Below are 16,124 nucleotides of genomic sequence, written 5' to 3'. Positions count from 1 at the left end.
GTATGCATCACCCCGAGTAGAGGACTTCAGAAATTGAACCCTCTAACTTGTTGCTCACAAATCTACGCCACTAGATTATGGCAGTTTCCTTGGCTCCTCTCACCAATGCCCTGTCACAAATTTCATGTACAGCTCGAAGAAATATGGCTTTTGAGTCAGCTCCGCTTCTATAATAAGCTTATTTGGATATCTGACTCAAACACCTGCCAATTCTCACACACATGCACTGTGCTGAGCTGTCACTTTAGCATTGAAGTGTCAAGGTATACGGTGGCATGATGATGAAGATTATCTTTGTGTTAGCAGCTATTTGTGTTTGCAGTTTCGCTGCAAAACTGGTAAGTATTTATAAAGATGTTGATCATGAATTAATAAATTCATATTCTTTTATATAGTTGCATATATATAAATGTATTTTAGCTTACTGTATTGCATTATTAAATATTGTGCTGTTTCAGCAGGAGTTAAGTTGTGATTTAACTTTACATTTAAATTTACAACGCATTTACCTTATAAATTGCTGTCATACTAATAGTACAATAAAAACGAAATTATGAGATATAATAACAAAATTTTGTATATTATATAACATTAGATTAAGTTATATTGCATCATAATATATTATACCTGTACACTTTTTTACATTTTATTTCACAAGCACAATGGCAGTTCTGTGCGATATTTGAGATAATTGTGTGTAATAAATATGGACACAATTATTCAATGTTGCAAGGTGATTCAGTGGCCCAGATGGTAGTACACATAGTGTGGTGTTCAAATGTGTCCTGTGGGATTCTATTTTTTTTCCTGAAGTTCTTAGCTTAGGTTTGGACAGACGAACAGACAAAGCTCCTATTATAAAAAATTATAATATATGGTTGTACTGTATTGTATCATATTATACATGTACTATTTTATATCATGTTGTACTGTACTATAATTTATTATATTATATTTTATAGAGAAATATATTTCTATATAAACGGTGTTATTGTATATTTAATTATTTTATTAATCTATTACATTTTATTACTAGAAATTCCACTGTCATACAGCCCACAACCAATTGATACTGGAAAAAAGAAAGGGTACTGATGGTTGAGAAATGCAATATTAGCAGTCAAATAGGATAACTGCAATGGTAGCTGTAATGTACTGGGTGTTATTATATGCAACAAACAGCAATAATGGAAGAAAAAGATTATATGTTTATATCTCTCCCCCTGCAATAGGAGAAATGCAATATTAGAAGTAAAATGCACTGATATTATTAAAATAGCCAATATTATTAATATAGTAATACAGTAATAATAGAAAACCAATGCACAATTTTGTTTACATTTCAAAACGTCATAGCTAACAATATCAAGAAGTTGTGATATTTATATAGATTTTTAGAAAATCTATTTAACAAAACTATTTAGAAAAAATAATAACAGTAACATATTGCCCATCATCGATGTTGTTAGTGTGACTATAACACTTCAATAGTCATCCAAACTTATAATTAAATATTGTAATAATCTCATAAGAATCATTAGAAAAAATATAATCGTCATTTGCTTTACTTTCACTGCTTTGGACATCAGTAAGAATACCAAAACACTGAAAAGTTTCCAAAATGTCAGTTACTTTGAAATTAGCAAAAAAAAAACAGTTTCAGTAGTTCTACGTTAATTACAAAAACCTTCGGCAATTCACCAATGCTATAGACTGGTGAAATGTGCACGTTATTCTTTCGTGAAATGCGCATGACTTGATGGTTCCATTTTCTGTCGCTCGGCAGTTCGTTTGCCGGTCTTAGTTTTGATAAAAGCAAGGCTTGGCAAGTATTAATAACGATTTTTGTCCAAATAAATCTGTCTATTTGTGTATAATCTGATCAGATGGGTAAGGTTTAGGAATATGTCGACAATTTTCAAAGACTTGGTAACATATTTAAATATTTTTTAATGTGTTTTGTATCGTTATTATACTTAAACGACTCTACACAAAAATGGTTAAATTTGTTGATGAAATTTCGGTACAAGGGTTTGGTCCTGGCCGTTAACGGATAATTTTTCGGGAGTTGTGTGCACATATGCATTTATCATACATCTCCCAAACAATTGCTTTGCTCGTGTTTGGTAATGTGATTAGTTGGTATTATAGAATCTAACAGACTCTTATATAATCCACCGCAGTCTTATACACAAAATATAACCTAGCGTTGTTAAGATCTAAATTGTATGCTGAACTGCAACCCTGGAATCTGGTGCGCTGTTAGAGATCGTACTGTAAGTGTGTTGATAAAGCACAGAGAATAGGTATGTGCATAACTATTCTAAACCATAGAAAGTGAACGATTGGTGCAGATGGTGGCGTGCTGGTCACTGATGGCAGCTGTCATGTGCTCGAGCTCTATATAGTGTACTTTTTTGTTAAATTAGGGTCTTTCAGGCATGTCTTATAAGATCTGCCGAACCTTTCAAAGTTGCGTTGCAGAAGCCATGTAAGAATAACAAAGACTGCGGAGACGATGCTTGCTGCGTAAACAATGGCAGGTGGCTGATTGTGAGCAAGAAGGAAATCATTGGAGGGAGGGTTATGCGTGAGTTCACAGTCATTTATTAAAGCTCTATATCTCTCTGTCAATTAATCCTGTCAGTATAATAAGTGATATTGCTTACGATGACAATATTTACAGCTGGAATTGACCTCAAGGCAGGAAAATGTGTCAACTATATTGCCAAAGGAAGTAGTTGTCATATGCAAGGCTTTACGAGCTGTGGTTGTACTCCAGGTAAGTTATCATCTCTTGCATTCTCCTGCAACATAACAACAGCCGGGTGATGTGTTGCACAGCCAACTATAAAACACAGTTAGTAGTTTTTAATATTCATGTCGCTGAAGCAAAATGATGGCCACGCAAGATTTTCGACAAAGTACAAGAAATATTTCAGATATTTTAACAAAAAGAGAATATGCAATCTTGTCTTAAATAATATTAAACGAACTTAATTATAATTTAATTATAATTATTTGATTATATATAGATAATTGCAAAATAGTTCAAAGTTACTTAAGTAAGATACAAAATCAAAACTTCAAACTAAATTATTCTGACCTGAGGCAGCCATTACATATGACCTGAGGCAGCCATTGCATATGACCTGAGGCAGCCATTACATATGACCTGAGGCAGCCATTGCATATGACCTGAGGCAGCCTCCGTCATAAAAGTCAGTTAGTCTATACTAAAACTTGTATTCTATTTTGAACAGACTCGTGTCTCGGTGTCCAAACGCAGGACATACTAAGTGAATGCAACAAGAAGTAACTCTAAAACTTTGAGTTGATGAGTCGGTCTAGCGATATAATTAAAGCATCTTACTATTTTTAACAGTTGCACTTTTGCAGTTTTTGTGTGTTAAAGAAGCCATTCATAAACAGAATAATACACCTCTACCAGGAATTAGTTTTTATTGCATTGCATTAGAAAATTATTTTAGTTTTTCTAACAGAAAATAGCGATAGCTAAAAATAGTCACATTCATGTGATTGTCACATCCGTAAATACAAATAATTAGTTTATTTTAAAAGAGTGAGGGTTATAAATATAATCGTGTATTGATTTTAACTTGAAAAGCTTCTAGCCTGAATAAACCTTGAAACAGTGTGTGTATTTACTAAATTGGATTCGTTGCTATAGTTACTCTATAGTAGTAGTTTTGTCTCACCTGACATTATCCAAGTACTATTTGTCCAAGTACTACTTGTCCTTGACCTTCTAATTAAACAAAACTCGTAGCCTTGAATCATGGAGGCTTATAACAAGTGTAATGAAGGAATATATAACAGAAGTAAAGGCATATCATTGTCATAAACAAACAAGGAGGTCATTCATGACACAAATTGGTTGTCATAGAAATTTGTCTATGATATAGTCCAATAGCAGATTACAAGCTAGTAGGATACGTGTTGTTGTCTAGGCGCTGTTGTTCCTATCGCAAACAGGTTTCCTAGCTTCAAAAATAGAATCTTCTCAGACTAATTTGTTGTATGGAAATACATGAAACTACAAAAGCTTCCCCCTCTTTTAAAGAAATTGTTCCAAAAATTTTTTTTACTTAAGAAGCATTTTTACAAATGATAATTTGATTAATAAAAACTTTAAATCTTTAAACGGAGAGAAAGCCGGTTTGTACACTTCCAATTCCAAGTCCCGAGATAACTCAGGGAGTTGTTTCCTACCTGGACCTACGCCACAGTAATCTCAGCAGCGTAGTTTCGCGTCATTTTAACGTACTTCCTGTTTATGTAGGATTACGAGATGTGAGTCAACTTGTGGCATAATGATTTTACAGTATAATTTATAAGTTTCAAATCAATTAGAACATTAGTTCTTAGAATACTAAAATAGGGAGGGTAGTTTTAAGCGGACGAGAAATAAAAAATGGCTGCTGCCAGGACATTAGTTTCTAGTGATACGCTGATGGAGATTCCTGGCAATGAAAGACCAGAAATGGATACAGCTAAAAAGCATCTCCTCAGCAACAAGAGTTTTACACTAAATCTATTAGTCTTTCTATTCATAACAAACTCTATCAGACTCAGTGTACATAACGAATATACACACTCTATCAGACTCAGTGTACATAACAAATATACACACTCTATCAGACTCAGTGTACATAACGAATATACACACTCTATCAGACTCAGTGTACATAACGAATATACACACTCTATCAGACTCAGTGTACATAACAAATATACACACTCTATCAGACTCAGTGTACATAACAAATATACACACTCTATCAGACTCAGTGTACATAACAAATATACACACTCTATCAGACTCAGTGTACATAACAGACATACACACTCTATCAGACTCAGTGTACATAACAGACATACACACTCTATCAGACTCAGTGTACATAACAGACATACACACTCCATCAGACTCAGTGTACATAACAGACATACACACTCTACCAGACTCAGTGTACATAACAAATATAGAGACTCTACCAGACTCAGTGTACATAACAAATATACACACTCTATCAGACTCAGTGTACATAACAGACATACACACTCTATCAGACTCAGTGTACATAACAGACATACACACTCTACCAGACTCAGTGTACATAACAAATATACACACTCTATCAGACTCAGTGTACATAACAGACATACACACTCTATCAGACTCAGTGTACATAACAGACATACACACTCTATCAGACTCAGTGTACATAACAAATATACACACTCTATCAGACTCAGTGTACATAACAAATATAGACACTCTATCAGACTCAGTGTACATAACGAATATACACACTCTACCAGACTCAGTGTACATAACAAATATAGACACTCTATCAGACTCAGTGTACATAACGAATATACACACTCTATCAGACTCAGTGTACATAACAAATGTACAGACTCTATCATACTCAGTGTACATAACAAATATAGACACTCTATCAGACTCAGTGTACATAACGAATATACACACTCTATCAGACTCAGTGTACATAACAAATGTACAGACTCTATCATACTCAGTGTACATAACAAATGTACAGACTCTATCAGACTCAGTGTACATAACGAATATACACACTCTATCAGACTCAGTGTACATAACAAATATAGACACTCTATCAGACTCAGTGTACATAACGAATATACACACTCTATCAGACTCAGTGTACATAACAAATATAGACACTCTATCAGACTCAGTGTACATAACAAATATAGACACTCTATCAGACTCAGTGTACATAACGAATATACACACTCTACCAGACTCAGTGTACATAACAAATATAGACACTCTATCAGACTCAGTGTACATAACGAATATACACACTCTATCAGACTCAGTGTACATAACAAATGTACAGACTCTATCATACTCAGTGTACATAACAAATGTACAGACTCTATCAGACTCTGTGTACTGCAATCATTATGTTTCTTCAGTTGGCTCTAAAACATCCCCTCTTTGAAAAAGTGTGAAAAAACTAGTTACTCTATTTGATTTCTGTTGTTTCATTGAGTTGTGCAAATGATGTTCAGATCAAAAGGAGTTGTGCTACCCTGAGTACTTTCACAGTTGATGGAAAGTTGTTAATACTGTATGGGGCTATCAGCTGCGGATACAAGGTTTGGCTTCAAAGAGTTAGAGAAGCCATTTTTATGAATTTGCGATAATCGAATATGGTGTTTCAAACACTATATTTTAAAATCGAAAAATGTTGTATAGTAAAAAGTATTATTACTATTAAACGTTTCAATAAACATTTCCTCCAAAAAGGTTTGTTTTACCTCAATAAACAGTCAGAATATGTAAAAGATCATGTAACATCCATATGGTAGTTCAGTATTATCTTTGGTTCACCTGACAATCAATTAAAGGTTGATTTGCAACAAAATTCACATTACAGTTATTTGGTATCAAAATATTCACCATGTCTTACTCTGTTGTGTTGTAGGTGCCAAATACGTGGAAATGTAATTACAAGCCCTTAAAAGCTCAAAAACGAGAAGCCGCCGTAGTTTGGAATCTGTTCATTTATCTGACGTTGTCATTACAGTTTGGTTATCGTCTTGTCACGTGATGTTCTCACGTGAATTGAAAGGCCAATAAAAAGCTCAATATAAAACTTATCGTAGCACTAGTTTATGACAAACACATCGGGTTTTACCGAAGACCCCGTATCAAATATATATGCTCGCTACTTTACAGTTTCGTTTCGGAATTATTCAATAGGCAAGTCGTAATGTGATCACGTAACCAAATACTTCGCAAATAATTTTTGTGACAGCATTACAATGACGATAAAACAGACGCGTAAGAACATTAGATATGGTTTTATTGAATGCGTGAAGTATATTTTTGAAAATATTTCGACGAATGAGGTTGCATGAAAGTGTAAACAGAAACCATCCTGTAACAACTATGTTCAATTTGAGCCGTTTTGGAAAGCGAATCCAAACTACAGCGGTCTCGTGTGCCTGCGATTAACTGTTCGTTTGTGAGCTTTTAAGAGCTTGTAATCACATTTCCACATATTTTGCACCTACAACACAGCAGAGTAAGACATGGTGAATCTTTTGATACCAAATAACTGTAATGTGAATTTTGTTGCAAGTAAACCTACAAAACAAAACAACCTACAAAACAACCTTACAAAATTTGGTTTGCATACGGTTTTCTCTAGCAGTTTGAAAATCTGCCTGCAATTACATTTAAAAAAAAACAATGATGTCCGCAAAATATTCTTCTAAAATAAAATGTACAGTATGTGCTGTGGTTACCATATTTCTTCCTTGAGGTTTAGGCTTCATAGTAAACATCTCTAAAATATTGATTTGTTGCAGGTACAAAGTGTGTCTACTATCCTGATACAACTCCTTTACCCAAATTGTCAAAAAGAAAGATTATCTATAGGCCAGGGAACTCGTTCTGTGAAGCTTAGACGTGACTCAGCAGCTTATGATCATGTCATCAGTGTGAGAATTGCTGTGCGCTCTTGAAATTAATAAACAGGTGGAATCAGCATTCAGGAAACAGAGCTTTGTTTTAAACTCGCATGCTGCCAGCTTATCTTAATAAAATAAACAGTTGGAAAGGTCAAATGGTTAGACTCAGGTTGTTTTCCATTTTTCTTCTCTTTCTGTCTCCTTGCTGTTTACTCTTCTGTCTCTTTTACATTCTCTATTTTGATTGCATCTTTTTCTCACTCATTTTCTGTCATTGCTTTTTTTCTACTTGACTTTCGAGCTCTTTTTTCCTTTATTTACTTAGATTGAAAGAATGAACTTTTCTCTTTGTTTAGCATTTCTACTCATCATCCAATCAAACTTTCTTATTTCTCGCTTCATCTGTCACTTCTCTTAGCCCCATCGTGCATTATTTCTAGATGAGTCCATTTCATATTCACTTCCGTTAGGTGATGTCTTATCTGCAATTATTAACAGTTGAGGAGTTGTGCTATCCTTAATTGAAACATACTTTCCGAAGCAACAACCTCAAAGCAACATTTTATGCTAAGGAATTTTTATCAGAAAGATTGTCTAATTGTACGTAGATATAAATATCAATACTTGTCTTTTAAGTTCAGTTGTAGTGATGATGTTTAAAGAATGAAAAATCCACTTCACATTCGACTTTACCTACAACCGGCCATACTAAAGAATAATTACGCACATACTCATTAAACCATTTAAAATACACACACTTCAAACGCTTGTAAATATACTATTGGTTACTACTAGCAAACTTGAAGATCTCAATTGCATGAGAGATAGCTATGTGCTGATTACAAAGTGGCTTCATGGCTCTTATTATAATAAATATTTAAACAAGTTTATGTTACTAGCTTAAGTTCTGCAAATTAGCTAATTTCTTAATTTTGCCATTGGCTAATTAGTTATTTTAGCTAATGACAACTACATTACCCGCCACTGTTTATAAGCTGCTTTTTATGCCCCGCGCAACACTGGGCATTCCTTAGTCTTTACTATGATAAGATTCATCTCCATCTTGAGCCATGTAGTCATGTTGGGAAGAAGAATTTTAAGGCGCGAGAATTGAAACCAGATAATCAGATTCTCAGGTATGCACACCATCATCTGCACCACTCAACCACCTTGCAGCATCATAGAATAACTGTGCGCATAGTTATTACACATGCTGGTTTTACATAGAGCATGGGACTGTCAGCGTACGAGTACCAATACAGCCACTTTAATTGTTATACTAAAAGTTATTCAATTTTGCATTAATATTTAAAAAAATGCATGCCTTCCAACAATCGGTAACTAATTTAGTTTTTGTTCATGCATTACAGAAGATATATAGGCATGTGAGATGCCAACTGCTTAGAAATGTTCTGCGTAAGTAAGAAAAGGAAAAATTCAAAGTTTTTTCTTCAATATGAAGTTTCACCTAATTTATGGTTTAGCTAAAGAGAATTGGTAGACCACATGCAAGAGAAGTTTTGCCTCATGTATGGTTTAGCTAAAGAGAATTGGTAGACCACATGTGAGAGAAGCTTCTCTTCATGTATGGTTTAGCTAAAGAGAATGGGTAGACCACATGCAGGAGAAGGTCTAGCTGTGGGTCTACAAACTGAGTAGGTTCTGATGTAGCTTCTCGTATCCAGCGACGCTTGGTCACAAATACTGGTCAATTTCTATTTTACCATTGATATTAAAAATAGAGAACGGTACCAACCGTAATATTAGGATTATAATGAAATAATAATGGAATGATAATAATAATGAAAATAATAATATAATAATGAAATAATAATATATAATGAAATAATAGTTTTTCTTTTGGTATAGAACAATTCTATTTTTGTTGGTGATTCTGAATGGTTTGACAACTCCTGCCTGTTAGTCACAAATTGATTGTTAAAAGTGAACTTGCCCAAATTTTAGTGGATTTTATCAAAAGGTATCAGTATTTTTTATCATTTGTGTTTTATTTTAATGTTTGAGGCAATCTGAGTGCCAGGATGTTTCAATGTTAAAATCAATAAAACTCAATCGGAATTAAAACAATTTGATTGGGCAAAAGTGTGATTATGGCATCTATAGTTGTAAAGAAACCGGCAGAATAGAGACGTATAATGCTGCAACTTAAACGCAATAGCTGATATCAACAACAGAAACTACTGAGATATATTGCACTTTTTTTAGTGTTTTAACCGCGATCAAGTTTTGTCAATTTTAATCTTGAAACATCTTGGCATCCTGGCAGTCAGATCACCTCAAACATAATTATAAAACAATCGCAAATGATACAAAATACTGATACTTTCTGATAAAATCTACAAAATTTTTTGTGTAAGTCCATTTTTAAAGAAAAAAGATGGCTGAAACTGTTTATAATAAAACCACTTGTCATATATATCACTATTTTAGTTAGTTTTAGCAAAAGCGTTATTTTGTCATTTCTCCTCAAAAAGCTCATCAATGATCGGCACACAAAATAGTTTAGGATTATTATCTTTTTCTCTACCAAATCTCATTTGTTGTACTTTTAAGCTTAAATTTAGCGAGTACATTTGATTGGCATTTAAAACAAATTACTGATTAATTTTATAAGTAATTTAGAATATAAACAGTTTAATCTTGCTTAAACGTAAGTTCTTAAATCTAAAGCTGGTGGATAGAAGACAACGCGTGCTGCCGGTTAAGCTTTCACAAATAGTAAAAGTAGTACATCTAACAATATAATAATATGATGTGTTATAAAGCACCACAAAGGAAACAAGAGCATACATCCTCAACAAGTGTGACCATCAAGGTATGAGCATGCCGCCTTTTGTCAGACACCCTGATTTGAGTGATCATAGCATAGCTGGAAGGTACAATGAGAACAACCTAACGTTGTCAATCTGTGCGGAATATAAGCATTTTCTAGCTGAATACACTTTAGACATTTATCATTCGGTTGGAAACAAGACAACTACAAAGCTTTTTAGAAATTGTCTGTAGCACTTTGTCAATGTGATTTCAACTCTCACTAAACAGCATAAGTATGCACATACACATCAGTACATCATTTGTGTGCCAGCAGAAAGTTTCTCAATAAATAAATCAAAAAATAAATTAATTAATAAGTCAATAACTGTATTTTAGTTTATTTTTGCTAAGTTGTAAAGTCAGAAGAACTTTTGATTGAGTGGCAAAACTTCTAACGTATTTACGGTCGTATTTTTCATGAGACTAAGGCTTTTCGCTCATAAGCTACATACCACAGCTTCGTCAACACTACATCGTAGTTCAAAGTTGCATTTGAATTGGACATCTCTCGACATTATAGTAAGTATTGTACTTTAGTACCTATTAGCTCTTGAAGGTCATATCAAGGTCATGTCAAAGCTTATTCCCCAACTAATAATATTAGTTGGAATTACTATTCCTCAGATCCTAAGATGGTCTAAACATTGGGTCTTGCTATAGCTAGATATATGCAATCTTGCTATAGCTGATATATGTAATCTTGCTATAGCTGATATATGTATTTTGCTATAGCTAGATACATGTATATGTAATGTTGCTATAGCTGGATATATTTAATTTTGCTATGGCTAGGTACATGTATATGTAACGTTGCTATAGCTATATATGTTTAATCTTGCTATAGCTATATACATGTATATGTAATGTTGCTATAGCTATATATATTTAATCTTGCTATAGCTATATACATGTATATGAAATCTTGCTATAGCTGATATATGTAATCTTGCTATAGCGAGATATATGGAATCTTGCTGTAGCTGATATATGTAATCTTGATATAGCTGATATATGTAATCTTGCTATAGCTGATATATGTAATCTTGCTATAGCTAGATATATGAAATCTTGCTATAGCTGATATATGTAATCTTGCTATAGCTAGATATATGGAACTTTGCAATAGCTGATATATGGAATCTTGCTTCAATAATAAAACTGGTGTCAGTCTGTTCGAAGTCGTGGTTAGGAATTAGGAAATAATATTACTTCCAACGACATTCCAACTCAGGATTCCAACTCGGGGTTCCAACTCGGGATTCCAACTCGAGACTCCAACTCGGGATTCCAACTCGGGATTTATGGTTTGCAATACAAACATTCTAACACTGGAACTAATTGACCACCATCTGACATTTTGGAATAGTTGCGCATCTACTTATTACACCTGAGGATTACGGTAAACTGGACTGACAGGGTATTAGTATTGTATGAAGTTGTATAGTTGTGAGAGTGCATCCTGTTGGTGCTAGGAAGCTGAAAGACAGCAATCAGAGTAAAGTAAGTTGGTAAATCATCACTTTTATTGTTGTTTACAGCTTTTTAGTCAAAACAAACCAAAGAAATACAATAATTCGGTGTTGTTAGTTCACTAATTTTTCACAGAAAGAGTCTCCGGGTCTGAAAAGCATGGATCTTTTCTCTTTTTCTGCTAGCACCTTCTTCTCCAATGGGTGGTAAACACATTGAGTGCCTGTAAATAGAGAGTGGGCTTCCCAGTAAGTTTATGTACATACTGGAGAGATTGTTGAGTTGCTCAGATAGCGGAGTTGGGAATTGACATGGAAGAAATACTCGGATTAGCCCGAGGTGTTGAGTTTCATTTAGAAAACCTGAACTAGAGATTAAAAGCTTGTATTATTACTAGAATCTTTTTAAACCCAGTATTGATTGGCATTATTGAGATAGAAACAAAATAAACACTTTGTACATAATGTATATCAGATATCATATATTAGTTTAGTGGTTTCAGAAAGTATGGAACCACTTCACATTGTAAGAGAGATTTGCTGGCAGCAATGATTTACTACGTTACTACTTGTTAGAAACCACCACAAGCCATATACAGTAACATCAGATGCAGAACTTTCTAACAATGAATTTGGAGTGAGTTTCCAACAAACAGCGATTGGCAAGTGATTTTCTCAATGAAAATGTCTATACAACTGACCTTGACACGTACACATACATTGTAACTAAGTAGTTGACATGTGACCTCAAAATGGCAAAAGTATTTTTAATAATTTCGTAGCAAAGAGTATCAACAACATGTTATTGAAGAAGTGTTGCGCACAAAGTGGGTGGTAAATGTTAGTTCATGTTAATAGTGGGAGGTCTCAAAAATAGCGTTTAGATGGTTGGCTAGTTGTATTCATAGACATTTTTCTGACATGTTCACTCACTTGATACTATCAAAAACTGACTTGCAGTATTTTTTAAGTTTGAGTACTTTAGCTAGTAAGGTAAATCAATTGTAGACCTAGGTCTTGGGTTTAGTAAATCCTAGCCAGCAAAAGAGAAACTCTCACTCTAAGGACTTTCTAATGTGTTGACATTTGGCTTTTGGAAGTACATAGATTAAAAACAAATTAAGTTAACTCCATGATATATTGAGCGCACAACACCTAACATACACAAACATACCTAATGTTTGGGTAACAAGCTTTGATGCTATTTGCAAACTCAAAAGATTGAAAAGTATACACCTCTGGTTATGAGACAGTCAAGACGGGTAGTTCTAGACAGACAAAAATACAAGGGGTTTCAAGAATGCAAAACTTCTGAGCTGTGGAATGATGGAAAAATAATTATATGTTCCTGTCAAGTTATCCAACTTGGTCAGCTGTTAGTTGTCGAATCAAAAGGATTAATCAGTGGAGATCTGGAAATATCTAAACAAGTGGCAGAATGGCCCTATATCGTGTTCTGGTAGCTTGTCAGCGCTTAGTTTTTCTGATTTAACGTAACTCTGTTAGTAGACAAGGGTCTTGCGTGCAGGTAAATGATATTTTCACTTTTAGTTATTAGTAGACTACTAAATGAGACTTTTATTCATTCAACTCAGACTATTTCTACTAATCCTATGTCTAACTTACAGTTCTACAGAATAAGAGTAACTAAATTAAATGTTTGAGTAATATTATAGTTTTCACAATACTTACAATAAAAATTAAATACTTTCTAGGTTTTACTTACATGTAGATTCAACCCTAATTAAACATAAAAGGGCTTTCCTAAATGTTTCTTACCTGGTTCACATCCACAGCTGGTGAATCCGAGATAGTGGCAGCTGGCAGACTCTTTGACGTACGGGATGCATTGTCCGCTTGTCATGTCAAGGCCACCTGAAGGTAAGCATGAAAAAGTATTGAAAATTTGAAAATGAAACAAAACTGTCGTAATAATTTTTACTATAATATAAGCCGTCCGTTTTTCTGTCTATTCGAAGCCACGCTAAAAGCGTTAGGAAAAGAAATTGCACCACCTGAAAATTGGACACAGATATTATTCTGTTAGCATTTGTACCACTAGAGCACGATTTTACATCAAGTAATAACTGTACACACAATTATTACACAAGGTGGTCTCTCACGGCAATGGGACTACTATGGCGTAATAGTAGCAATAGTACTAAAAATAATGGTGTTCTCTAATTATAGTGAAATGTTGTGATCATATGTTGAAGAAAGTGTTTTAAAATGTGGTGGTCTTTGGACTGGTGGTATTGTGGAATGGCACAAATGGGGTCTGTGTGGTGACTGGTGGTCTTTGAGCGAAACCGAGGCTATTGCTAAGTATGAGGAAAGATATAACAAAAGGCTACCCTGTTACTATACTACAACTATAGTAATGATAACAACTACATATCAGTAATAATATTAATAATAATAACAATAATAACATAGTTGTGAAAGATGGAGTCACACTCTGATTGGAGACATAACGATGGCTGGAGATGCTCAAGTGAAGGAATAAGAAATTGGAAAAGTCTACACTGTGTGATGATCTAAAAGGAGAGGTCAGAAGGCTGTGAGTCACCAACACCTGTTTTATCTGTTATTTTGAGAGCACTACGAGCAGTTGTAGCCTTTGAAGAATACTTGTGAATGATATAGCAAAGACAGAAGGATATAGGGTGTGTTTTACTGCTCTAATATGGTTGGAAAGAAACCTGAGGTGTGAATGTCTAAGATTAGGGTCTAACCTAACACCAGTTTAAACCAGTTTTAACGAGTTTTAAAGCTGAAGAAATCAATGAGGAAAATAATACCAAATATAATAGCGAGTAACAAGCACCTATGATATTAGTAATAACAATAATGAAATATTATTAGAACTAATAAAATGATAATAACATAATCTCTATACTATAACAACAACAATGGCATAATCTCTATATGCCTATAACAATGATTATAGTAAAAGTAATAATTACAACAACTATGTATAATCATAATACAATTATACAAGCACCATTGAGAGTGATTAGCCTTAGATCTACCAACCAATGAGACGATTTTTAGAGATAATATCTCTCTTGCTAGCGATCAACCATCTGCTGTTGTTGATGCAACATTCTCCCTCTCCACAGTCTTTTGAACTTTTACAGATTTTCTGTAACAATAAGATGTCATTAAAACTAAAGCAAAAGTTGGTGCAAGGCCAAGAAAACAGGTTTTATAAAGTACGTTGACAAGTGTCACAGGGTCTACTTGGCATATATCATATATGTAACTAATATGGCTTATGTCCAAGGTCAAAATGACAAGTGTAACAAAGTGAATTTGACAGATTTCATAAGAGCAACATAAAAAATACAAAGTTGTGAAAGACTTCAAATTGAAAATGTTGTTTTTAGTGTTTAGATATAAATCTCTAAACAGCTTAGGTTGATATTTTAGTATTATATTATATTTAATACTAAATATATAATATATATTAAATATAATAAATATATAATATATTTTATTATATTAAATATAATAAATATAATATATATTTTATTATATTATATTTTAGTAATATTGCCCGAGTAGATGCCGCATTAAAGATGTTCAATTCCCAATAAACTCATGAATTTGAATTTTCCTGTCATATAATTGGCTAGAGTGATAAGGCAAAATTCTCGACTGTACAAAACAATTGAGAATTACGCTCAAAGCCATTGACATTGTTATAAATTATGAAATAAATAGCAAATTGTTTTATGACAGTTTACAAACTTTTCTTCTAAAAAAGTCAATGTTTACTTTCAACTTTTAAAATTCTTAGCACTTTACCCTTGACTGAGCAACTCCGCAAAGAACAACAGCGGCAAGAAGTATTGTCAGCTTCATCTTGTCGACAGCGAGTTTATACCTTTAATGCTAAAGATGGTATCTAATGTAAGTGCTTTTAGGATTATACTCAAACATCCTGTTGATGTGAAGCAGCAGGTGCTCTGCTGATAGCATTATTGACGTATTTCAGCAAATACTTTTGGTAGACTTTTACCAAATATATCCTAGACTTGCCTAAAGATTGCAAATCCTGTTTACCTAATCAGTTATGGGTGCGCATAAAGTGTAAGATGTTTTTGTGATGAATATTCATAGATAGACCATAATGGTCTGCAAGTTTCGTACTGAATAATATATTGTCTTTGTTTTTAGTTGTCAGTTGAATGGTACAGGACTTTTATTATAAATGCTAAAAACATTCGCTACAAGCATCAGTAGATTGCGTTTGATGATTCCAATCCAGTTTATACACATGTATATGTACTTGTATAGTTATTGACATAAATATCTAATGTT

The 16,124-nt window shown here is 33.7% G+C and overlaps 2 protein-coding genes across 2 annotated transcripts; one reads left to right on the top strand and one right to left on the bottom strand.

Annotated features, from left to right (window-relative positions):
- The first annotated feature begins 258 nt into the window (after positions 1 to 258).
- LOC137397009 (uncharacterized) lies at positions 259 to 7,604 on the top strand. Its single transcript, XM_068083288.1, has 4 exons — positions 259 to 338; positions 2,485 to 2,590; positions 2,687 to 2,782; positions 7,393 to 7,604. The coding sequence occupies exons 1-4, from the start codon at positions 276 to 278 to the stop codon at positions 7,488 to 7,490; spliced, it is 363 nt and encodes a 120-aa protein (XP_067939389.1). The 5' UTR covers positions 259 to 275; the 3' UTR covers positions 7,491 to 7,604.
- Positions 7,605 to 11,836: 4,232 nt separating this feature from the next.
- LOC137396975 (uncharacterized) lies at positions 11,837 to 15,745 on the bottom strand. The gene is made up of 4 exons (XM_068083256.1): positions 15,609 to 15,745; positions 14,835 to 14,943; positions 13,578 to 13,673; positions 11,837 to 12,022 (listed from the first exon to the last, which is right to left on the bottom strand). The coding sequence occupies exons 1-4, from the start codon at positions 15,663 to 15,665 to the stop codon at positions 11,913 to 11,915; spliced, it is 372 nt and encodes a 123-aa protein (XP_067939357.1). The 5' UTR covers positions 15,666 to 15,745; the 3' UTR covers positions 11,837 to 11,912.
- Between the last annotated feature and the right edge of the window lie 379 nt (positions 15,746 to 16,124).

The sequence above is a fragment of the Watersipora subatra genome, chromosome 5 (genome assembly GCF_963576615.1).
Source record: "Watersipora subatra chromosome 5, tzWatSuba1.1, whole genome shotgun sequence".
Taxonomy (NCBI): Eukaryota; Metazoa; Bryozoa; class Gymnolaemata; order Cheilostomatida; family Watersiporidae; genus Watersipora; species Watersipora subatra.
The sequence above is the reverse complement of the archived record's forward strand: the minus strand, read 5'-3'. Positions and strand labels throughout refer to the sequence as shown.